Source organism: Streptopelia decaocto (assembly GCF_964273445.1).
Source record: "Streptopelia decaocto genome assembly, chromosome: 18".
In the NCBI taxonomy this organism is placed as follows: Eukaryota; Metazoa; Chordata; class Aves; order Columbiformes; family Columbidae; genus Streptopelia; species Streptopelia decaocto.
In genome coordinates, this window is record NC_138673.1 from 8,352,491 (window position 1) to 8,374,040 (window position 21,550).

At 56.0% G+C, this 21,550-nt stretch overlaps 1 protein-coding gene across 1 annotated transcript in view; it reads left to right on the plus strand.

The window, feature by feature from the left end:
• Positions 1 to 239: 239 nt before the first annotated feature.
• The window catches only part of DOC2B (double C2 domain beta), a gene marked incomplete at its 3' end in the record, with an annotated part of 33,289 nt that continues 11,978 nt past the window's right edge, over positions 240 to 21,550 (plus strand). The window contains exons 1-4 of the mRNA XM_082068641.1: positions 240 to 278; positions 1,614 to 1,689; positions 5,102 to 5,635; positions 16,254 to 16,333. Of these exons, the coding sequence (XP_081924767.1) occupies positions 5,305 to 5,635; positions 16,254 to 16,333 (411 nt within the window). The 5' untranslated portion in view covers positions 240 to 278; positions 1,614 to 1,689; positions 5,102 to 5,304. The remainder of the gene's footprint in view (positions 279 to 1,613; positions 1,690 to 5,101; positions 5,636 to 16,253; positions 16,334 to 21,550) is intronic.

Genomic DNA, 21,550 nt, shown 5'->3' on the forward strand with positions numbered 1-21,550 from the left:
GGCACAGCGTGTTCCCTCCCTGAACAGGAGAGCAGACATTTCACAGGACTCCAAAAACCAGTGCATTAAAATGACAAAACAAAACACCAACTATTTTGGGATTCACATCGAAATGGCAACATATGCTACACATTGAACATCAGCCTCTACTGAAAGTTTAGCTATTCTGGGCCCATCCTGACTGGTGCAGAAGATGCACAGAGAGCAGATGCCTCCCAACCTCCTCCTGGCCTGTTGGAAGCTCCTTTGCAAGTCAATCTACAGGTACCAAAGTGCTGGTAAGGAGAACACCATCCCCCCTTGCCATAAGTTGGGTGTTTCATGAGGTCTCTGGGAATCTTAAGCAATATTTTGAGGGGAGAGGGCTCTGTCTTGCTGGCATTTGCCCTTTGCCTGGCGTTCTGAAAGGGTTTGTTTGTGTCTGGTTTGTAAGAGAGTGTGGGCTGTATTTTACCACAGTGATTTTGTTCGCAGCTAGTAATTGCTAGTTAAATCTGGTCAAATGATGGTTGTTAGCAGGGCCTGTTTGAGCACAGATAACCTCGAATATTATTCGTGCAGGGGAGCGGTGGAGGCCAGGGTGCACCGGGATATCGGTGCTGCTGGGGAGCCTTAATCTGCACAGCCTGGAGTAAGCCTCTTAGGATTATTTAGCCAAGTTTCCTAGTTATCATTATTATTATTGCTTTATTTAGCAAATGCAAAGGGTTTTTAACCAGGTAGGGTCTGCAGTGCCCTCATCGGGCTCAGCCAAGCCCACCCAGCAATGGAGGGCAGAGATCTTTTGGTGGAAGCAGCCTTGTTGCAGGCTCTGCACATCAGCCACAAGACAGCGCTTTGTGTGAGCCAAGGAGCAAGGCACATGTTGCTTTTCAATTAACCCCCTTCCCATGCGCACAGCCATGCCAGGGCTAAGCTCATTTGAAGAAGAAATAAATATGTTTCATACCTAACAGTGGGGTGGACTGAAGATAACGTAGGTCCCGAGTCACCCCACAGGGACAGAGAGGTTGGGGATCCCCTGGTCCTGCCCTGCAGCCAGGCTGAGCTGGCACTACCTGCTGGCACCTTCCCATGCCTAAGGCTGTGGGTTCTTGCTGTGGCTTGATACAGGCTTAAAATGGTTGAGAATAAGCAAAAAGAAAGCCAGGGCTGGTGCTGCCTGGTTGACGGTCAAACCTCCCTGCTCCCAACCTGCAGTGGGTCCCCCTGAGTTCAAGGCTGAGTGAGATCCAGTAGTTCCTCCAAACGGAGCCTTTAATTTGGCATCAGCTCTTCCTGCACTTTTCAGGCTTGTGTCTTCTTCAGCAGCAGAGGGTTTTCATGAGATCATTTGAGTTTGAGCTGACAACATATTAAATAAAGAACCAGTGGGTCAGTCATTGAATATCTGGTAAGCGATGGGGATGTGCAGTTCTGCTGCTACATTTTTCGTTTTGAAAGGAATTGATTAAACTGGCATCAACCATCGTTCTTGTCGATTTAAACCAGGAGTAACTAACAGCAGAATTTGATGCTTAGTGTTTGAAAGAAATGTGGTTGAACAGTGTCCTGAGGACAGCCTGTATTTTTGGATGTGTTTAATGTACAAGCTACTGTTCTGTTTGCTGCAGGAATGCTCCTTGGCAAGACGGCTCCCTGCTGGCATAAGGAAGCTGGACTGATGTGTTGCACCACTCAGGGCACGGGGTGAGTTAGTGGCGCAGGCTTTGTTTGCGATGTGTTTCAGTCTCCACTTGTGCTCCCTGTTTAAAGATAACTCCTGCATCCTACGTCCCAGCTCTTGATATTGGATGCTTTTGGCACACCAGCCCGCAGCTCCTTCTGATGTGAGCAGCTGAACCAGTTTGTTGCACTTCAGAACGAGCTGCTGAAGTGCGGTGTTGCTTGTGCTGAGCTCGGGACATTGTCACGACTTGCGGGTGCCACTGGGAGGAGTCACAGCTGTTGACAGGGACGATGTGTTCTTCTCCATCATCCTGTTCCTGCATTGATGTTGACCCTGTGATGGTGATTTTCACCTTCTCCAAAAGAGGTCATCCCTTCTTCCAGGGATGGAGCATCCCCCTGCAGAGTGGTTCTGCTCCCCGCCAAGGCAGAGCTGTCCATCCCATTGCTGAAAGCAGCCGTGAGATGTTTAAATTCTCTCTCCCTCCACTCTTCCTGGCCTGGCGAGGAAGGCAGTGTCCCCCTCTTTGGGGAAGCAAAGGCCATGTATGTGGGCAGTGCAGCAGGTCTGAATCACCCCGGCAGAGCAAGGGATCAAATCAAGTCACATTCCAGGGCATTAGACAGACGGTGGGAATTAAAAGCTTTACCTGGAAACTGGCTTTGTATCTCCAAGCCCTGCTTTTGTCTCCCAGCCCAACTCTATTTTTGTCCCTTTTACCTTCTGTGTTGTCACTGTCATGGATGTGAGCGCCTGGTTTAGCAGCCAGCCCCAGCCACATTTGGGGAGCCCTCGGTAAATATTGGGCTGTGCAGCCGAGGAGGAAACATTCAGACAGTGTGAGATGGTAGGAAAAGTGCTGTTTGTCAAGAACGAGCTGCTTTGGGACTCATTAAAATCTAAGGAAAGGCTCCAGCTGCTTTCAGTAGGCTTGGGATCGGTCAGAGACTAGAAAGTCCCATCTGGGCTATTAGCAGTAAGTCTTGTTTTTATTTCTTTCAGTCTTTGGGGTCTGGGGACGGCGCTTCCCTTGGGGGCCACTCCTGCCCTGGCAGCAGGGAGATTTGCCTGCTTTGGCTTTGCTTTGCCCTCAATCTGGCCCCACGTGCACCCTGCCCCATCATCACCCATTGCTCTCTGCATCCCAGGCTGAGCTGAGCGTCTCCCCTGGGCGCTGCTGCGCCTTGATCCCGGCCGGGGCAGATCCCAGGATCACAGGGGCTGGGATGCTGCACCCCACGGGAGGAGGCAGAGTGCAGGCTTCACCTTCATTCCCAGAGCCTTGATCTTCTGACCTGAAAAACAATCCTTTTCTATTTGAGTCCTGTGCTCTTTGAGGAAACATTGGAAATAATGATGCTTCTGTAACAACACTAACGACATTAGGCTCTCATATATAACTTGATTTTATTTATTTATTTGTTTGCCCTTTCTCAGAGGGAATTGCTGCTATTTTCTGGGCATCAGGCCCAATTTTTGCTTCGTTCTATCTGAGTCCACAGCGCATCCTGGATGCTGCACCCAAAGATGAAGCCTGTGTGGATGAGCACAAGCAGGCTGCTCCAAACCCGGCGGCAGCTCTTTGTGTCGCCTCATCTTCTGACCCATCGTCTTGCCATCGAGGTTTTCAGCCTCGACCGCAAGAATGCGAAGCAGGTGGCATTTCTATCTGAATTAATATACCAAGGCCTCATATTCGTTCTGGAATTGTTTTGTTTTCAGGGAATACTGTTTAATTTAGTTGTATGGATGTGGGGTACGGGGGCTGGACTGTCTCAGGCCGGGTCCACTGTTGGAAAGCAGTTTGCAGCACAGATCACCTCTGTGCAGGACGCGGGAGCCACCTCGAAATGAAAATACGGCAGAAGGAGGCAGGAGCGGCTGAGCAGCCTCCTGTTCTCCCAGGTCATTAGAGCATCCATGTGCATCATGCCCAGGTACAGAGCGATGACAGGTTTAGATGCTTCAGGAGAGAAATGTTTGCTTCCCAGCAAGAGGCAAATTAGGTTAGTTTGCCTAGTGTCAGTATGTTGTGAGTCAGGGACGTTCATTAACATTTACCGAAATCTGAATGAAAATTGAATTCCTCATGAGACAAAAAGGTTGGGTGTCATTTTGCTGGGTTCTGGGGAAAATCCTCTGAAGAAGGAAGCTTTATTTTTGATAGACATCTGCATGCCAGCTGCAGGAGACTGCAGTTCGCTGTGCATTGCGATGGGATCTGTGTGTTGTCAGGTTACCTGGCGGTACCGGCTGTGATCAGCAGACAGGGTGGTGGGTGCCCAGCATACACACGGTGTCCCAGCTTCGCGCCTGAGCCAGCAGAAGGAGTGCACTGGGGGAGTTGCCCCTGTGAAATATTTCAGACACATTTTCTTGGGGAGGGTGCGTTTCTGTGCAGCATTTTGCACCGTGTTCTCATGGTATTTCTCTTCTGGCACTCCTTGCTCAAAAGTCCACTGCCAGTAGCTTGTGGAACCACCGATTTGTTCATTTGAACACAAGAGAAGATCAGGTAAAAGCACCAGTTTGAGACCAACTCCCTGAGCAAACCAGAGCTCAGCATTTACCGTGGAGCCTGTGGCAGGCTGTGGGGAGCCTGTCCCCTTCCCAGCTGGTGACAGGGTTCTGTCCCTGCCTGGAAAGGTTTGCCAGGGGGATGCTGAGTGTGTCCACGCTGGCTGTGGGCCCTGGCCCAGCCCATCGCTCGCTCCTCTGCGATGCTTTACCTGCTGCGTTGCTCTGTGCTGGCTGTGGGAGACTGTGCCGGCCGGGCTGTGAGTGAGTGCCATGTGTTGCTTCAGTCCCCGGTGCGTTCCCAGCCCCAGAAGCTGCGTGCAGCTCGTGCTGAGCTCCGGTGGGGACGTTGCTGCGGGCTGGGGCCAGCTACAGCAGGAGGACACGAGACCTGGGCTGTCCCCAGGAGCAGCGGTGCGGCTGGAGCCAGGAACGGGCAGCGTGCCACCCGCGCCCCTGCTCAGTATGCGAGAGAGCATCTCCCGGCACGGCCCCACAGCCAGCGGGGCGGCACGGGGGCTGCCATGGTCCCCAGGGGCTGGGACAGCCCCATGTCCCCCTCTGGGGATGTGACACAACAGGACAGCGCCTTCTGACCCTACACCGTGACCTTCCCACTCCGGAGCGGTTTGGTGGGGACAGACCCCGCTTTGGCAGGGAGATGTGGGAGCGGGTGTGGGGAGCTGGGCTGCCACCCAACTTCTGCGTTGCTCCCCCCGGGCACGATGGGGCTTTTCTGGGGGAGGGGCAGGGGGCTGGTTGCCCACGCTGGTGGCCGTGTGGCCAGGACGGCGGGCTGGCCACAGCCCTCATTCCTCCGCTGCTGGGTACCGCTTTGTTGCTAGCTGGTGACATCACCCGAGAGCCCACCCCCTGCCTCTTATCCGTCTCTCTGTCTCGCTCACTTATTCACAGGCAGCGCTGGCAGGAGCAGGGGCTGTGCGAGAGCCGGCAGCAGCATGCGTGCGGCGTCTGGGGCTCAGGGCGCGAGAACCACGTAAGGTGCCCGCCGGAGCCTCCTCCCCCGCCTGCCTCCGCTTCCCCCAGCAGAAACTTCACGGCTCCCTCCTGCGTGGTCCGGGCTTCTTCGGGGGGGCTTGACGCCGACAGCCGCATGCATGACACTCCGAAAAGGAGAGAAAATGACCATAAGTATCCAGGAACACATGGCTATTGATGTCTGCCCCGGCCCCATCAAACCCATCAAGCAGATCTCCGACTACTTCCCCCGCTTCCCCCGCGGGCTCCCCGCCGCCGTGGGCCGCAGCAGCTCCCTGCGCTCCGCTGTCAGCCAGCCCTCCGTCAGCCCCGCCGAGGGCCCCCGCGAAGAGGACGAGGACGTGGACCAGCTTTTTGGGGCGTATGGCACGACACCCGCCGAGCAGCCAGCCAAGTGCCCAGCGCCTGAGGAAGTGGTGGACCCTGAGGGCTACGAGTCGGACGACTGCAGTGAGTTTCTAAGTTTCCCTGGGAGTTTGGTGGGTGCTGGGAGCAAGGGTGGGTCTTGGGACTGGTTCCCCATCTCGCCGCCTGAGCCGTGCGCCCTTCCCGGCCACGCTCTCCATCCTTGGGGTTACATTGCAGCAGTGAGAATCCCTCGGCTGCAGCTGGGGAGGATGTCACAGCACCTTGGGTGCTGCCCCTGGGTGGAGGGAGGCCCTGGGAGTGTCCCTGCTGCAGCCAGGCTGGCCGCTGAACCCAAACTGGGGAAGTCTCCCAAGAGCCACCAGTTGCTGTGCTTTGCCGTTGTGGTTGGTGCACTTCTCTGCCTCGTCCCTGCTCAGCTCTGTGCCTCCAAAGGCTGCCAGCTGGGCTCAGCCCCGGTGGTTAATCCCTCGCGGTGGTACAGCCTGCTCCAGCCACCCCGCTGATTAGCTGGCGATACGCTCCAGCATCGCCCAGCTCCAGATCGGCGAGATATGTTTGGAATGACAAATTTCGCCTGGAAAAAATCTCTGCCCTCTCCCTTGGCAAACTCCGGCGTGTCATTCCTCACCCTCCAGCTGCAGACAGAGCCCTGCACAATACCAGGGGGCTGGAATTTTGAACGGAAGGTTTTGGTTCTGGTCGATGCAGGTGTTTGCAGTGAGGTTTAACCCCTCCCCACCCAAAACGTCCTTCCCACCCAGCTCGGTGGAGCTCGCAGGCTGCACAGCAGCTGCTGTCTGGCTTTGCCAGCCCCGCTGGCTGGGATAGCATCTCTTTCCTGGAGGTCGGTTGAAAACCAAGGTCTGTGTTCAGCCCAGCCCTCAGGAGCCAGACCCTGCGAGAGGCTGAGCACCAAGTGTGAAGGCAGGAGAAGCCAAGGAAGGGAGCTGGTGCTGCTGAGCCATGCTGCGTGCTGGTCCTGGGGGAAGGGGGAGGCTGAGCTGTTTATGGCCCAGCGCCGGGCAGGCGGTGGCTTTCCCTGTGCAGAATGTCACAGCCCTGTCTCGGCATTGCTCCCCGGCTGCCGGGCACTGGGCTGGCCTGGGCTGCTGCCAGCAATGCCGGCAATGCCGGACTCTGGAGCGTGACCCCAGGGAGAGCTCCCCGAAGGGCTGCGCTTGCTGGAAGGCAGCACGGCCACCCCCATGTCCACTGTGCCGAGCCCGGCCATGGCGCCGAGAGAGGCTGTGGCTCTGGGTGTGAGCCCAAAACGGACACTCCCTCTCTCCCCATCCCGGTGCTGGGGTCACACTCTCTTTGGAGGAGGCGAGAGCCGCTGCACTCCCAGGGAGAGCATTTCTGCTAAGCCGCATATGTCCCAGCCAGGCAGTTAACAGCGACTTTAACCAGATTTGGGCTATTTGCTGCTCTAATTATTAGGTTGTGTTTGCTCATCCTGGCAATAGAAACGGGAGCAACTGGGCTTCAAGGCCAGAGGTGTGTGTGGGAGCTGAAGCGCTTGGGGACAGCACTTCCCCTGGGTGGCTGGTGGGAAGCTCACCCAGGGTGCTGCTGTTTGCATTCAGCCTCACCAGCGATGCTGGAAGTGGCTCAGCTCGGTGCCAGGAGCTGGCGGGTGTTTGTCTCGCCCTGGCTGGTGGTAGGAAGAGTGTTTCTTGCAGCGTAACAGGTGTCAGGCAAACTGCTGCGGCTGTTTTGCCAGATGCGGTGGATTTTTCTGGGAGATGGGATTGCCGGTACCACATCTCTGGGGACAGCACGGGATGGTCCCAGCCGCTCTCAGGGCCCCAGTTGGCATAAATGTGCAGGATGAGACTGTCTCTCCTCCATGTTTAGCAGCCAAGTTGCAAAGCTGGCTGAGGGCTCTCTGGCCCCATTTCCCAGGCAGGGAGCCTGGAGGGGGTTTGTGCAGCCTGACTCGAGCCATCAGCTACGCTGGGGAGAGTCTCTCAGCTCCCCCACGGCCCCAGCGGTTGGTTCAGGGCTGCTGCATTAGTCACCTGCACTAAATTTCCCCTGGGAAACCTGTCTCTGCCTGTACGGCAGGACAGCGTTGGGGTTTAGGTGGTGTCAGTTCCCTCTGGTGACAGAGGGGGCTTGGGGAGTTGACTGAGGTCTCTGGGGACAGTGATGTCGGAGCCCGAGTGCAGCAGCCACAAGTCGAGGGCTCCCTGGGCAGGAGCGTGTCTTGCCTAGAGATGCTTCCAGCGCAGCCCCCGGAGAGCTGCAGGCAGAGGGATTTGGCCGTGGCAGGTCCATTTAGGAGGAGGGGACGGCTTCTTCCCATTTGTCCCACGTGCCTGCAGGTTTCCCTTCTCCGACACCAAAGCAATGGTGCTGGCTGGGAGGAGCGGAGCTGCCCCTGGCTGGGAGGAGCGGAGCTGCCCCTGCCTGGGCAAATGCAGCATTTGTCTGAGTTTCCCCTGCCCAGGGTAACTTGTCCGCCTTGGTGTTACCAGCAGCGCCAGGCTGGCGGGTGACAGGGGTGGGGGACATTGCTCAGCCCCCGCGGTGCTGCCGGGTGGCATCAGGCAGGGGCTGGACCGGAGCTGCCGCCGTCCCTGCCCGAGCTCAGTGCTGCAGGCTGGGTCCTGCCTGCCCCTCTGCAGCTCACCCGGCTGGCTCCCGGCACCGCATTCCTCACTCCTCTGCTGAACGGTTTTACTGACCCCACCAGCAACCCCGGGAGGTGCCTGCGGAGCCGCAGGAGCTCCTGTCCTCCCGACAACCTCTGCCTGGGGTGGGGGCAACCCTGGGAGAAGCATCAGTGGCTGCTCCCATCCAAGCAGAGTGGCCTGACCCAGCAGTTTGACATACAGAGGGAGCAGGGATGTGTGTGTGTGCATGTGTGTGTTTGGTGCTTTGGAAAGCCAAGAACCCCAGGGCTGCAGGAGGCAGGTGGAATCCCTCCAGAGATGGGCAGAGACCCGGCCAAGGTGCGATGGGAGGGCACCCATTGCCATGGGTGGGTGGCACTGGTTGCTGGGAGGCTGATACAGAGGCTCGGGTTGGTGGCTCTGGGACGTGTGGGGCACCACAATGCAGCCCTGCAGAGCTCCGGAGCTGCGGAGATGCTGAGGAAAACAAGCGTGGTCCCCGTGGGGCAGCCATAACCAGCCTGTTGCATGCAGCGAGAAGCGGGGAACAGGCAGGGCCAGGGAGCTAACAGAGCAGATAATGAGCAGACATCGGGGCTGGCTCTGGGAGCAGCCCTTCCCATCAGACCCGCCAGCAGCACGGCTGCGAGGGTTTGCAGGGTTGTGGTTGGCACCGTCTGCTGTCCCAGGGCCCTTGGGAGAGGGACTCATCGCTGCTCTGTGCCTCCTCTGTGCCCCCTCTGCAGGGACACTCCAGGACCGAGCTCAAGCTGCACAGAGTGGGGCTCGTCCCACAGCAGGTGTGTCCCCAACGGAGCTGCTGAGGAGGGGGAGTGGGGCAGGAGAGCTGGGCAAACACACGTTTGGTGCAAACGCCACGGAAGGGCAGTTTGGTGCCCTTGGACTTGCGCTGACTTCTGCTGTGAGCTGAGAGCACCAGCCCAGATTTAGGGCTGGAAAGGGGAGGATTCACTCCTACTGCCTAGGGACACCCTCACCTCACCTTTGGTTCCCCTGGCACTGCCCTGTCCCCTGGGGTCTCCAGTCACCAGGGATGTGTCCCACCCGCTGCCAAGAGAACTTGACTCACAAGGAAAATCAGCAAATGCCAGCTAGGTGGCAATGTGCCACCTGCGAGGAGCTGGGTCTCGCCTCCCATCACCCCAGTTCCACATAAGTCGCTGCCTTCGGGTGGCTGTGATCTCCCGGCTGCAGCACCAGCGGGAATTTGTACCCGAGAGATCTTTAAAGGTCTCTGAAATCCTGTGCAAGCTAGTTACTAGCCCTTGACAAAATATTCTGTTCCCCAGAGCCGCTGTTCGGTTTTGGAGTGAGGCTGCGGTGCTGGAATTTCCTCCCTCTTCTGTCCAGGTTTGGCTCTGGGTTTTGGGATGGGGAGGCAGCCCGAGAGCAGGGGCTGCAGCGGGAGCTGGCGTTTCTGGCAGAGCTGCCCCATACTGTTCCTGTCAGTGCTCCGGGGCTGGTTATACATGTACAAACGCAGCCAGTTGTACAGTGTACCCAGCTGTATTCATGGCAGGAGCGGGCTCGTGAGCTCCTGAGCTGCAGCAGCCTAAGACAACTTCTCCAAACTACAGCTGAGAGGCCTGTCCTGGTGCGCAGCTGCTCGTGGCGCCTGCTGCAAGCAGCGCCACAGAAGTTATTTAGGAAGACTCTAATTTTGAGCGAAGAAGGTAATTAGGCAAGCAAAGCCGTCATGCAGATATTAATTACTGGCTGCCTGAAGATGTATAAAAGAATGAAGGTCTTAAGGGGTGCAGGGTTTGCAAGTCACCTGGTGATGCTTTTGGCCAGTTGGGAGGAGGCAGGAGAGACGACGAGGGGAAATGTGCATTGAGACGATGAGGATATTTACTTCTGAAACGCAGCTCCTTAGCATATGCTGCTACTGCTATTTATAACCTTTGAATCGTCTTTTCAATCCAGATAAGGCCAGAACAAGTGTTTTTGACTCAGGAAACTAAACAAGCCACCGCTGATTTCAGCAGAGCCTGGAGCGTGGCTTTGCCAGCCACAGCACGGCTGGAGCTGCCCGCACCAAGGACGTGTGTTTAGGTACCAGGTGGTGTTGTACCCCAGTTTAAGGGCATCAGGGAGCTTGTAGCCCTCCCAAGGGAGACACGGGTGTTAATTGAGGTGATTTGAATTAGCTCCTGTCTGGTTTCTCGCGGGATACGCAGGTATCGATCGGGACGGCGCTGGCATGGGGTGAGCTCTCACCCTCTCCTGCCCCGCCGGTGATCTAGGCAGAGGCTGCACATGCTCCTGGTCCACTGAGGAGCCTTCAGCCCCCAGATGGCTGATGAAGAGCCCATCTGCTAATGAAGGAGCCACATGGCTCCTGGTTAACAGGGGGCCCTGCTCCTGCCTGGCTGCCTCCCTCCCAGCAGCGTCCCCAGCCCTTCACCGTCCCCTGGTCCCCACGTGCAGGACGATACTCGGCTGGAGGAGGATCCTCCCTTCCCTGCTGCTGCTCTTGTCCCCTCACTGACACCCCTCGCTCCAACACGCTCGAGCCCAGGGGGTTCCCGAATCTTTCATCTTTGTATTTAACACTGAAGGCAATTTTGGGGGGGTTGTTAATTGCAATACTGTATTTCATTAAAGGGAGAGAGAGGAAGAGATTTGAAGGCCATCTCTAAATTGAAATTGCTGAAAGTCTAATTGCTGCTGACATCAGGGACCATTTAGTGCTGTAAAACATAATTGCATCTCTGAACTGTTCTGAGCAGATAAGTGTTCATCTGAACACTCCTCCTGGAGAAGACAGAAGAGCTGATGAGCATCCATCAACCAGCCTCACAAAGCAGCATCTCCCTGCTCCAGAGCTTGCCAGGGGCTGGCGCTGTGTCGCCAAAATGAAGAACTATTAATTGCTGTAGATTTTAAGTGAAAAATCCACGACAAGGCAGGGAGCAGTTACAAGGAAGAGGAGTTGTACTCATTCCTCACTCGTGGTCATGTTGAATTCAAGCACTTCCGTGGAGCTCCTGAGGAAGGAGGTTCTGCCCGTGTGCTGGTCCCCGCTGGGTTTTTGTGCAGGACTGGGAATGTCCTGCCCTGACCAGAGTCCAACTGGCACCACATGGTCCAGATGCCGATGGGCATGTCTGTGTCCCAGCGTGGTGAGCTCCCCCTGGACACATGCCAGAACCTTCCACAGGACACGTTTTTCATGGAGTAGCTGCTGGTGATGCTGACTTTCAGAAGTGTCCTGTTTCCACCTGCCTCCGCCACCTTCTCCAGCCGATGCCAAAGCCCTCAGTGGTGCCTGTGGCTGTGGGTTTGTGCCACAGGTCGGTGCTACTGTCAGACCTGGGGACTCGCAGCCATCAGGGTCTGCAGCGCTTCGACTCAGCACTTTGCAGGATCCATCGCTGAAAAGACCTGTAAAGTAACACGAGCCTTGAGCGTCAGCCCAAACAGGTCTGTGCAGGGAGCGGGAGCGCTGTGGGTGCTGGGCAAACTCAGGAGGCTGCTGGGGCTGATGGTGCTGTTTTCTGGGGTGACCCTGGGGGCTTTCGGGGCTCCCCATGGCCCAGCGGCTCAGTCCTTGAATTGTCCTGGTGCCGATGGGCCGGGATGAGGTGCTGCCACAGGTGGGAAGGCAGGAGCGCACGCAGCCACCCGGCAAAGCGATTTCAGCAGCCCTGCTTGGAAATGGCAAGAAATAATTTCTGTTCCTCTTGAGGAGTCATTTACCGACGTTTTACATGGGGCTGTAAGTGCACAGAATTACTTGCTGCTTTTCAGGACCTTTAAAATTATCTCCATTGCAGAGGAAAATTAAAGCAATGGAAGAATAGGGACCTATCTTTTATAGTGCATTAAAAAATACCCAGCCTGAAGGTTACTGAACCTGTGCTTTCTGTAAGGGAGAGCTAATCCAGACAATCCCCAGCAGTCTTTTTACTGCTCCACTCTGATCTCCCTGGCACAAAATCCATGAGCAGATTATCTTGGGAGCAGCAATGGTGATAAGCAGAGGGACTTAAGGCTTTTGGACTTCTTTTTAATTAGTTCTATAGTGGGTTTCTTTGTGCACACCTCAATTTCTGCCAGTGTAGAGCCTTGCTGGGCTTCCTAATGGCAGTCGCGATGCGAAAGCTTCCCGGACTTTCGAAGGTAAGGAGCACACTCAATCATCGCTTCCTTCTTTGCCAAAGCTTTTGGGCGAATGTTGGTGCCTCTTCCATGTCTTGAGCATCTCTTGTGCTGAGCAGCTCTTCTCCCTGGGGTGTCCCAGGCCACCGAGGGGGCGCATCTGCCGCCCTGCGTGGGCCAGACAAGGGCACATCGCCTGCAAGGACAGGGGCTGGCTAAGGGAGCAGAGCACAGATTTATCGCCTCCTTTTGCCTTTCATCCCGCAGGTATAAATAGAAGCTACTTCAGCCTCCCCATCACCCTGGGCGCTGATGGGAAATGTCAGTTAATAAACAATTTCTGCCGACTCCACCAAGAAGGGGGGTAGCGGTGCTGTGCCAGGACGCGGCGCTGCCCGCCGGCGCGCTCGCTCTATCCCACGGCTAAGCCCAGAGACACATCTGCCGGTTATGCTGGCCTCTCATAATTTTGTGGCCCACTGAATTAATCAAAATGCCCAAAGGTTAGTGGGAGAAGAGACTGCATTCCTGTGCAAGTCAGATTTATCTTCCTTTTTAGAGCCCGTGTTAAATGCCAGACCCTGGTCAGCATCTTCCCATCAATCTCTCCCAATTCAGGGAGGGGAGGGAGGGTCAGAACCTGCTAATGAGTTCAGTTCTCCTAATGGTTATTTTATCATTGGAGCAGAATAATTGTAATAATGATGATATATCCTGCCTGCTGTCTGAAGAGTGCAAAGCTGCCTTTGTAATGCCTGACAAACACATTTATTTGTATTTTTTTATTTGCAGCCTGTGTGATTAGAGGGCAGCGTTCAGAATAGCCCAGTTGAGTTAAATACATCTAGGAAGAGCGCTTCGAGTCTAATTGCTGCCGTTTTCTTTTTTAGGCACTCGCTCCCCTAATTAAGAGCACAATCGATTTGCATCTCAGCTGCGAGGACAGGTGGGAGGGGGAAGGCAAGTGGAGAAGGTTTGACTGCTTTGTGGGGGCTCTTTTCGGAGCTGGGTGCATCCCTGCAGTGTGGAGGCTTTGGGCTGGAGATGCTGGGTCTCCTGCAGCCGGGCTGGATGTGCTGCTGGTGGGTTGCAGGAGCGGTGAGACCTGTGCTAGTGTGTTGGTGTTGTCTTGTGTGGCCGCTGGCTCGGCGTGCTGCCCGCTCCAGGAGCCCAGGGCTGGCTCCCAGGGGGTTTACATGGAGCTGCTGTGGGCTGCGGGGAGGTTGAGGTTGGATATTGGGAACTATTTATTCCCAGAAGGGGCTATCGGGCATTGGGACAGGCTGCCCAGGGCAGTGGTGGAGTCACCATCCCTGGAGGGGTTGAACAGACACGGAGATGAGGTTTTTAGAGACATGGGGTAGTGTCAGTGTTGGGTTAATGGTTGGAGTCGATGATCTTGAGGCTCTTTTCCAACCAAGATGATTCTGCAGTTCACGGCTGTTCTGATCCATCGCCCAGTGACACATCCCTGGGAGGTAACGGGGACCACAGACGGTCTGCTCCGGCGGGGACGTGTCCTCAGCATCTCTGCCCGCTGGGTCCTGGCTCGGGCAGCACTTGCCCTCGGCACCGTCGCGGCACCTTGGCTGCCAAACCCCACGTTACCCTGATCCCTCTTGTCATCTCCATACAGCCGCGTTTTAAAGAAATTAGCGCACATTCTGCTGATGTTCCCACATCCCTCTTTGGAATCAAGACTCGCCACCAATGAAAAAACATCCCTGTGTAGAGGAAAACCCCTCCAGGGCTGGAGGAGAGCTGGGGTGGGAGCCTGGCAGGGCTGGGGACCCACGCAGCCCCGTCTGTGCCCTCCCATCTGCTGGCAGCTCCGAGGTGAGTGGGAACTGCTCCAGGTTTCCTCATGGTCCACCAGGACTTTAGTCCCCAACTGCAAAACAAGCGTCTGCTGCCGTGTGACGGTGCTTTTGGGTTTTGCCCATCTTGCCGGAGCGGGGCCCCCCGCTGCCCTCGCCCCTGGGGCAGGTTGCAGCGCCGAGGGGACAGGAGGCTTTGTCAGTATTTCCTGCCCGGAGTCTGTTTTCACGCCAAGCTTTTAATTTGTTTTATAAATTGCCAAATCCAGCAGGCTAAGCCACGGGCCCCCTTCTGTGATAAAAATAAAATAACAGCTTGAACTTGGGAGGACGGGGCGGCGGGGCTGGGAAGCAGCTGATTAAAGGGCAGGTGGAAATGCTGAGGCTCCGAAACCGGCGGCTTCATCTTCCGCTCTTGAGCAAAAATGCAGATTTGCTGAATTTCGCTGACTTAGCTCTCGCCCGTGTGCCACGGAGCCTCCTGCTACATGTTGGGCTGTGCTGGTCCCCAGGTTTGGGCTCTGCTGTTGTTGTACATGGCCGTGAGCTCCCCATCGCCGGGACTCTGCTGTGCCTTCCTCCTCCTTGCATGATGTGGAGTGAGTTTGTTCAGTAATGGGTCTGGAAAGATCCATTTGGGCCAAACCCAGAGATGACACACGAGGTGTTGCAGGTTTGGCCTCATGCTGTGTTATTTCCATCTCCCCTGAGCCCTGGCAGGTAAACCCCACTGATTTATGACTTGCCTAAACTGATAACTAATGTGCCGTGAAATTACTCCAGAGCAAGGAGGGGTACATTATTCTGCCAGAAATCTCTGAATATTTACTCTGCTTTGAAGGCGAGGTATTTGCTCCGGCGCAATGATTTTTATTTGCTAGCAGGCAAACCTGTAGCTCACTTGTGTTAGGGCTGGAAGATCACTGTGAAATTGCAGCAGGAAGGTTTCGGCCCCCTGAATATCCACTGCCTCCCAGGGCACCTTGCTGTAGAGGCTATTTACACTGGAAAAAAGCACCTTATTTCCTGCCACAAAGTTCATCTAACTTACCTCCCAGGCAGCAAACCCTGCTTTGATATTAAGCAAAATTGTTCTGGTTTTTATTTGGGTATTTTTTCCCCCTGCTCTCAACCCGTGTGTGCGGTGGGAAGGTGCAGTTACCTTGGAAACAGCGGTGGGATGCTGCGCAGGGCCGGGCAGACCCCTTTTGGGGACGGTGGGGACGGAAAAGTGTGGGTTGTGGGGTCCAGAGCCACCCTGGAAGTTCCAGGCTGGTGGCAGGTGAAGCTGTGTCGGGGAGATGCTGCTCCGCGTCCAGGCTTTGGTGTGTGAATCAGATTCGGGAGCCTTTGAGAATGTTAAGTCATGTTTTTGGAAAGCCAGTCTTTTTAAGGCTTTTCTTCTGCTTTGCATTAGCGCGATTTGCTCAGGTTGTCCGAAGGGAAAGAATTTCTCAAGTCAAATGCTCTTCTGCTGCTGAGACTCTTGTGGTTTGTTCTGGTCTCCTACCCTTCCCTGTGGTCCCGTCTCAGGAGCTTCCTTGTTGCTGCATTACCGGATTGCGGATGCCGTGAGAAAATGCTGCTCTGGTTAAAAACTGTTGGTGTTTTTCACTTTAACCATAAAGTTATTTCTGTTCTCACTGGGTTTAATTTACAGTTTGCAGCCAAACTGGAGCTGGGAAGGGATCCCATTGGTGGCTCATGTGTTTGAAGGTGTCGGTGTACGAATACGTGTTCTGGGAATCCCAGCGGCGCTGGATGGGGGAGATGTGCCGGCAGCGGGGCTCGGCCGCGTCCCAGCCGTGCCTGCATCTTCCCAGGGAAGGTCCTTCAGGTCCTGGGAACGAGAAGCTGCTGATGGATGGGGTGACCTGTGTGGAAGCCCAGCGAGGCAAAGCCATGTGCTGCAGCCCTTCATCTCTCTGGCTCCTCTCCCAGGGCTGTGCCAACCCCCTGGACCACCAGCCTCCCAGCATGGAGCTGTGTTTCATAACAGGCGTGACAGGAGGATGCACGATGTTTTACAACATCTGCAGCCATTCTCTAGCATCTTCATCCCCTCCTCCTGTGCTCCGAGGGAGAAGCGGCAGTGTTTGCTGGGCCCCGCGGGTTAATCACATATTTTCTCCTTTGCAGCCACGCTGGGGACGCTGGATTTCAGCTTGCTCTACGATCAAGAAAACAACGCGCTGCACTGCACGATCAATAAAGCCAAGGTATGTCTGAGCGCTGGGCAAGGACCAAGTATGCCCGGGGCTGCCACCTCTGCCACCTCTGTCCTGCATTACGGGGCCACCAGAGCCTGGCCAAATGCCACAGTGAGGGCAGCATGTGGGGACAGCTGGGTGTCCCCCGTCCCTGGGCTGCACTGGGGGCTCTGGTGTCCCCAGCTGCAACCGTCCCCTTGCAGCTCCACATTCATCCCAACACCCAGTGCCGCTGCCCTCTCCTTCCCCTCCAGCTCTGCCTTTCTGGGCGTTTCCAGCGGGACGGGGACAGCTGCTCATCCCTGTGACGAGAAGGTTGCAGCTATTGATGCTTTTTAGAATAGCACCCAACCCAATGTTGTTATTTACTTGACCGGCTGTCAGTTTATAAATGGCTCTTTTAAATGCTGCTAATCGTTGCCACAAAGTGCTCTGCCTCAGCGCCTTTGCCGTCTGCGTGATTGAAGCAATTTGGAGGAGAAACAGATAACTGAGGTCCTGATTCTGCCTCCAGGCCTGTGGAAGGTGCCTCTGGGCACTGCTCAGCTCCTCTCTGCTCCACCAGCACCAGGTCCAGAGCAATGAGGGCTCCAGGTCATCTGAGTCCCCGTAGATGTTGGGAAGGGGTGGAGGGATTTTACAGAAGCCAGGAGAACCTGCAGGAGAATGGGCTGTGAGCTGAGCCCCCAGAGGATCAGCCCACACCGTTTGCCTTTGTCGGATGCTCCTCTCCCCTCCAGCTGCAACTGGCTCATTTGCAGCGCCCACCCCAGAGCCCCCTGCGCTGGGGACTGGGACGCACGTCTCCACCCCACTGTTCTGGAATAAGACCTTGAGCACAAAAGCTCGGTTTTGGGGCTGAGCGTGGAGGCTTCTGCCCCTGGAGCTGCTCCTGGCTGGGGGGCGAGTGCAGCAGCCCCAGCTCCCGAGGCAGGGACGGGACAGGGATGAGGCAGCTGCTGAGTTTTGCTTCCCTCCCGGCCACCCCCCTGCCTGTCACCCATGAATTCTCCACCAGCCTCTGGGTCAGGCTTCCCTCTGCGCCCTCGGGAGCGCTGCCAAGGAGGAGATTTCTAATTGGGTTTGCAGTGGGTGGAAGACAGGGAGGAAGGAGACCTGCGAGCGGGAAGTGATAGATCCAGCAGCAGCGAGAGCAAAGGCAGTGCCGGCAAAGGGAAACCCCAGTGCCCACCCGGGTGCACAGGAATAGTGGTCACAGACCCCATCCCACGGGGCTGGGGGCACCCCGTGGCACCGGCATCGGCCCTGCTTATGGGGTGTGTAAAAAACCCCCTCACCGCTCTGACATTCAAGCGTTTGAATCCTGTTCATTTCCATTCTGCTCTCATTCTCCCATTTTTCTCTTTTATTTACATTGCCATCTGCTCGCTCTCATTTCATCTCTCGCCTGGGGAAAGCTGCCAAAACTTGACTACAAAAAGGTAAGGGCCAGGACCCCGGCTGCCGGCGCTGGGAGCCGGCGTTGGCTGTGTAGACATTAGAATTAGTGCAGACGTTGGAATTAGTGCTGTAGAGGAGGCGACACGGCGGCCAGGACGCGCTGGGTCCTCGCACACGTACACAGCACGGTCACGGTGCATGACCCTCGGGTCTGGCTGGGGCTGGTGTGGCCGTAGTCTTTGGTACGATGTCTCAGGCCCCCAGAAGGTGCCCTCAGGACGTGTCCCAACTCCAGCAGCCCCCAGAGCCTCAGTCACTCCTGGATTATTTCAGTCAAGGGAGAAGTGGTTTTCTTCCTCTCTTTGATAACCCTCCCAGACCCCTCTCTCCATTTAGATCTTTTTGCTTCTGTTTATTTTATTTGCCAGTAGTTTTATATCAGCCAGTGTCCCTCCTGAGGCGCATTATCGGCTCCTGGGGAGCGGGAAGGGGGTTAGTGGGCTCTTAGAGGCACCAGTGACAGGTTAAATCCAATCAGTCATGCTCTGCCACCAATTTTCTGCTCTGCAGCCATCAGCTCCTGCATTGTGCATGATGTCGGGACAACCGGCGGGGTTTGTCCTGCTGCCTGGGGACAGCCAGGGTGCTTCTTGGACATTCCCAGTGGGATCTGCGAGATGCTGGGTGTTTCCAGACCCTCAGGTCAGCCTGTATCCCAGGTTTGGCTGGAGCAGGAATAGGGAATGAGAGAGGTTTGCTTTGTTGTGGGAGTTACGGAAGCTGGTAGGGGTGGGACTGTCCCCACGCTGTCTGCTTACACCAGGAGTGAAGCGCTTGGTGCCTTGGTTTCCCTAATAGCACACACAGATCTTGCCTGCTGATTTCGGAAGGCAGTGAGCACCCGGCATCTCTGCAGGCTCCAGCTGCGGCGGCGAGGGTCCCGGGTCCTCCCGGAGATGAGCGTATCGAGTGCAGGGCAGCTGTTAACCACATCTGGATGCGGGCTGAGGGGAGGCCATGGCACGCTTGAGGAGCATCCACCTCCAGCCTTGATCTCTTAGCACAGTCCTACACTTCTGCGTTGCCTTCAGTGAGTGCAGTTTAGTCTCGGCAGGTGGGGCAGCCGCTGTGCCTGTCCCCACAGCAGCTGGTTGTCACCTCCACTGTGCTGTGTGGCACTTCAGGCACGGCAGAGCTCAGGCACGTTGCGGCTCAGCTCTGATCGATGGGGGAATAAATCGGGGCGGTGTGGGAGCCCGTTTCTGGGTGGCAGCGGCCGTGTGGCAGGAGGGCTGTCCCCTTGCTGCCGGGCCCGAGCCCCGCGCGCTCCCCCGGGTGATGGTGATCTGTGCCGTCATGTGTGAGAAACAGCCAGGCTGCCCCGGGCTGCGCTGGGCATCGCCCCCTCCTAGGAAATGTGACGATAGAAAATGATATGATGAATATGCCAGCACCAGGATCTGTGGCCTTGCACGCCCTGCCGTGGTGTGGGTGGGGGTTTCTTTTTCTGTTCCATCCTGCAAAGCCTGCGCTGCTGCATGGAGCAATATCATAACCTGCTACAGGGGATCTGTAGGGGTGCAAGGCAGTGCAGATGCTGATAGGAAAAGGGGTGATGGTTTTAAACTAAAGGAGGGGAGATTCAGACTAGACATGAGGAAGAAATTTTTTCAGTGAGGGTGGTGAGAGCCTGGCCCAGGTTGCCCAGAGAGGTGGTGGATGAACCATCCCTGGAGACATCCCAGGCCAGGCTGGACGGGGCTCTGGACAACCTGAGCTGGTGAAGATGTCCCTGCTCATGGCAGGGGGGGCACTGGAGGAGCTGTGAAGGTCCCTTAACCCAAACCGTTCTGTGATTCTGTTCTATGATTCTATGAGGCTCTGCTGTCCTGTAGCTGTGTTGGTCAGGAGGAAGATGCCCTGGGTGAGCTTCAGGCAGTGGTGCAGGCAGCTCCCTGGCCCCAGGCCGGGCAGGCGCTGCCCATACGAGCATCCCTGGGCTGCAGCCACCGCTACAAAACACCCAGGAGTTTCCTTCTACCCTGCCGAGCATTTGGATGCTCCCCCCTCAAAAGGAAGCCAAGCGCTGGAGGTCTACGCTGAGTGTTGCTTATGAATTTGTTCATCAATATTTATCACTGCAGGGAAATTCCCGTCTGCGTCTCCTCTCGGCTGTGCAGGGGGAAGCATGGAGTTTGCCCCATTTGGAATGGGATGCCCTGGCCTGGGAATAGGTGCTCAGGCTGGTTTTTGGGCAGCAGGGAGCCTGCTCACTGGGCGGACAGCTCACCCTGGGGCAAATGATGGAACGAATCTGTCTCCTGTGATTCCTGTAAGCCTCAAGCGTGGCATTAATCGGCAGCCCCATTAGCCTGACTCGTAATTAAATCCTATTGATTAGCTAAATGTCACTGGCACGGCGAGCAGCTGGCAGCGGCTGGGATGCAGCGGGGCTGTCGCTCTCCGTAGGATTTCAGCGGGGTTGGTGGGGTTAGGTAGAGGAAGGGAAAAGATGAAACTCAGGCTCGGCTCCATCACCCATGCCGTGATGTGCAATGCCATAAATTGGTCCCAGCAGGCTGACTGGTTGAAGCCAATGGGAGATGCTGCCCCCACGAACGAGCCTTGGGATCTCCTCTGTGTCTTGGCTTTCTTGAAGCAGCTTTAGGCTGGGGGTCCCTCCAAGCAGGGGACACAACAGCTCTGGTCCCCAGTGGGTCCCTGGTCGGGGTGACCTCCCATGGGAGCAGCTTTGGGGAGCAGAGCCATCAGGGCTGCGCTCATATTAAACTCAGCAGTGTGCCAAATTCGTATCAAGAGACATGGGAGGAAGGTAGATGTGACTTTAGGAGCCATTTTCCAGGCTGCTGTCACTCTGTCTTCCACAGCACATCTGTTAAAAAAGCCTTTAATAGCCTCCTCAGAAGGTAATTTAATTGAACTGAATTGACGGGTGAATTACAGAGCTGCCTGTCTTTCTCCATCTATTTGCAGGGGAATTTGCTTGGTTGCTTCTGATTTCATTTGCCGTGCAGCAATGGGCCGGTAGAGCCTTCGCTTTGCCCAGCTGTGGCGGTTTTTGTGCCCAGTGGGTCCCCTCCAGAGCCGGGGGACAATCCCAGTCCCTGGCTGGCCATCCTGCCCATGGAGCCGTGGCCAATGCCACCACCTTCCTCCTGTCCTCTGTACCCACTGCCTCCCTCTCCGGGCCAGGGACATCACTCCAGAGCACGGCAGCTGAAGCCGTTCAGCCTCCATTCGCTGCTGATATTTTTATACTTTTGGCTCTGCTTTAGAAGCAAAATCCTCTTTGCTGTGCACCATTTGGCCTCCCTTGCCCCGGGGCAGCATGCTGACCAGAGCCCTGACCAAGAACAGGAGCAGCTTGGACCCTCGACCGAGTTGTAGAATAAGGGAGGGGGCCAGAGCTGTCCTGAGGCGCTGCCGCGATGCCATCGGCTCAGCTGGGTGTGTTATCTCTTACATGTAAGTATGGAAGCGATTTGCCCCAGCATTTCCCTCTCTGATTTGCCCAAGCGCAGGCCTCGCTGTTTCCATTTTCGTGGCGCGCAGCCGTTCCAGCAGCAGCCCAGCCGAGCGCTTTCCTGCCAGGTGGATCCCTGGCAGCTGCACATGCTCATTAATCCCGGGCACCGAATTCTCTGCTCGTCACGCAAAGAGAACGATGAATCCTTAGCATCACCCAGGCTGGTTTCTGTGCCTGGGTTGGGTGGGTACCTCTGCAGAGGACCCCTCCTCTGATCCAGGCAGAGAATTGCCTTCAGACAACTGAGAAATAACTCCTGCCAGGCTGGAAATGATCCA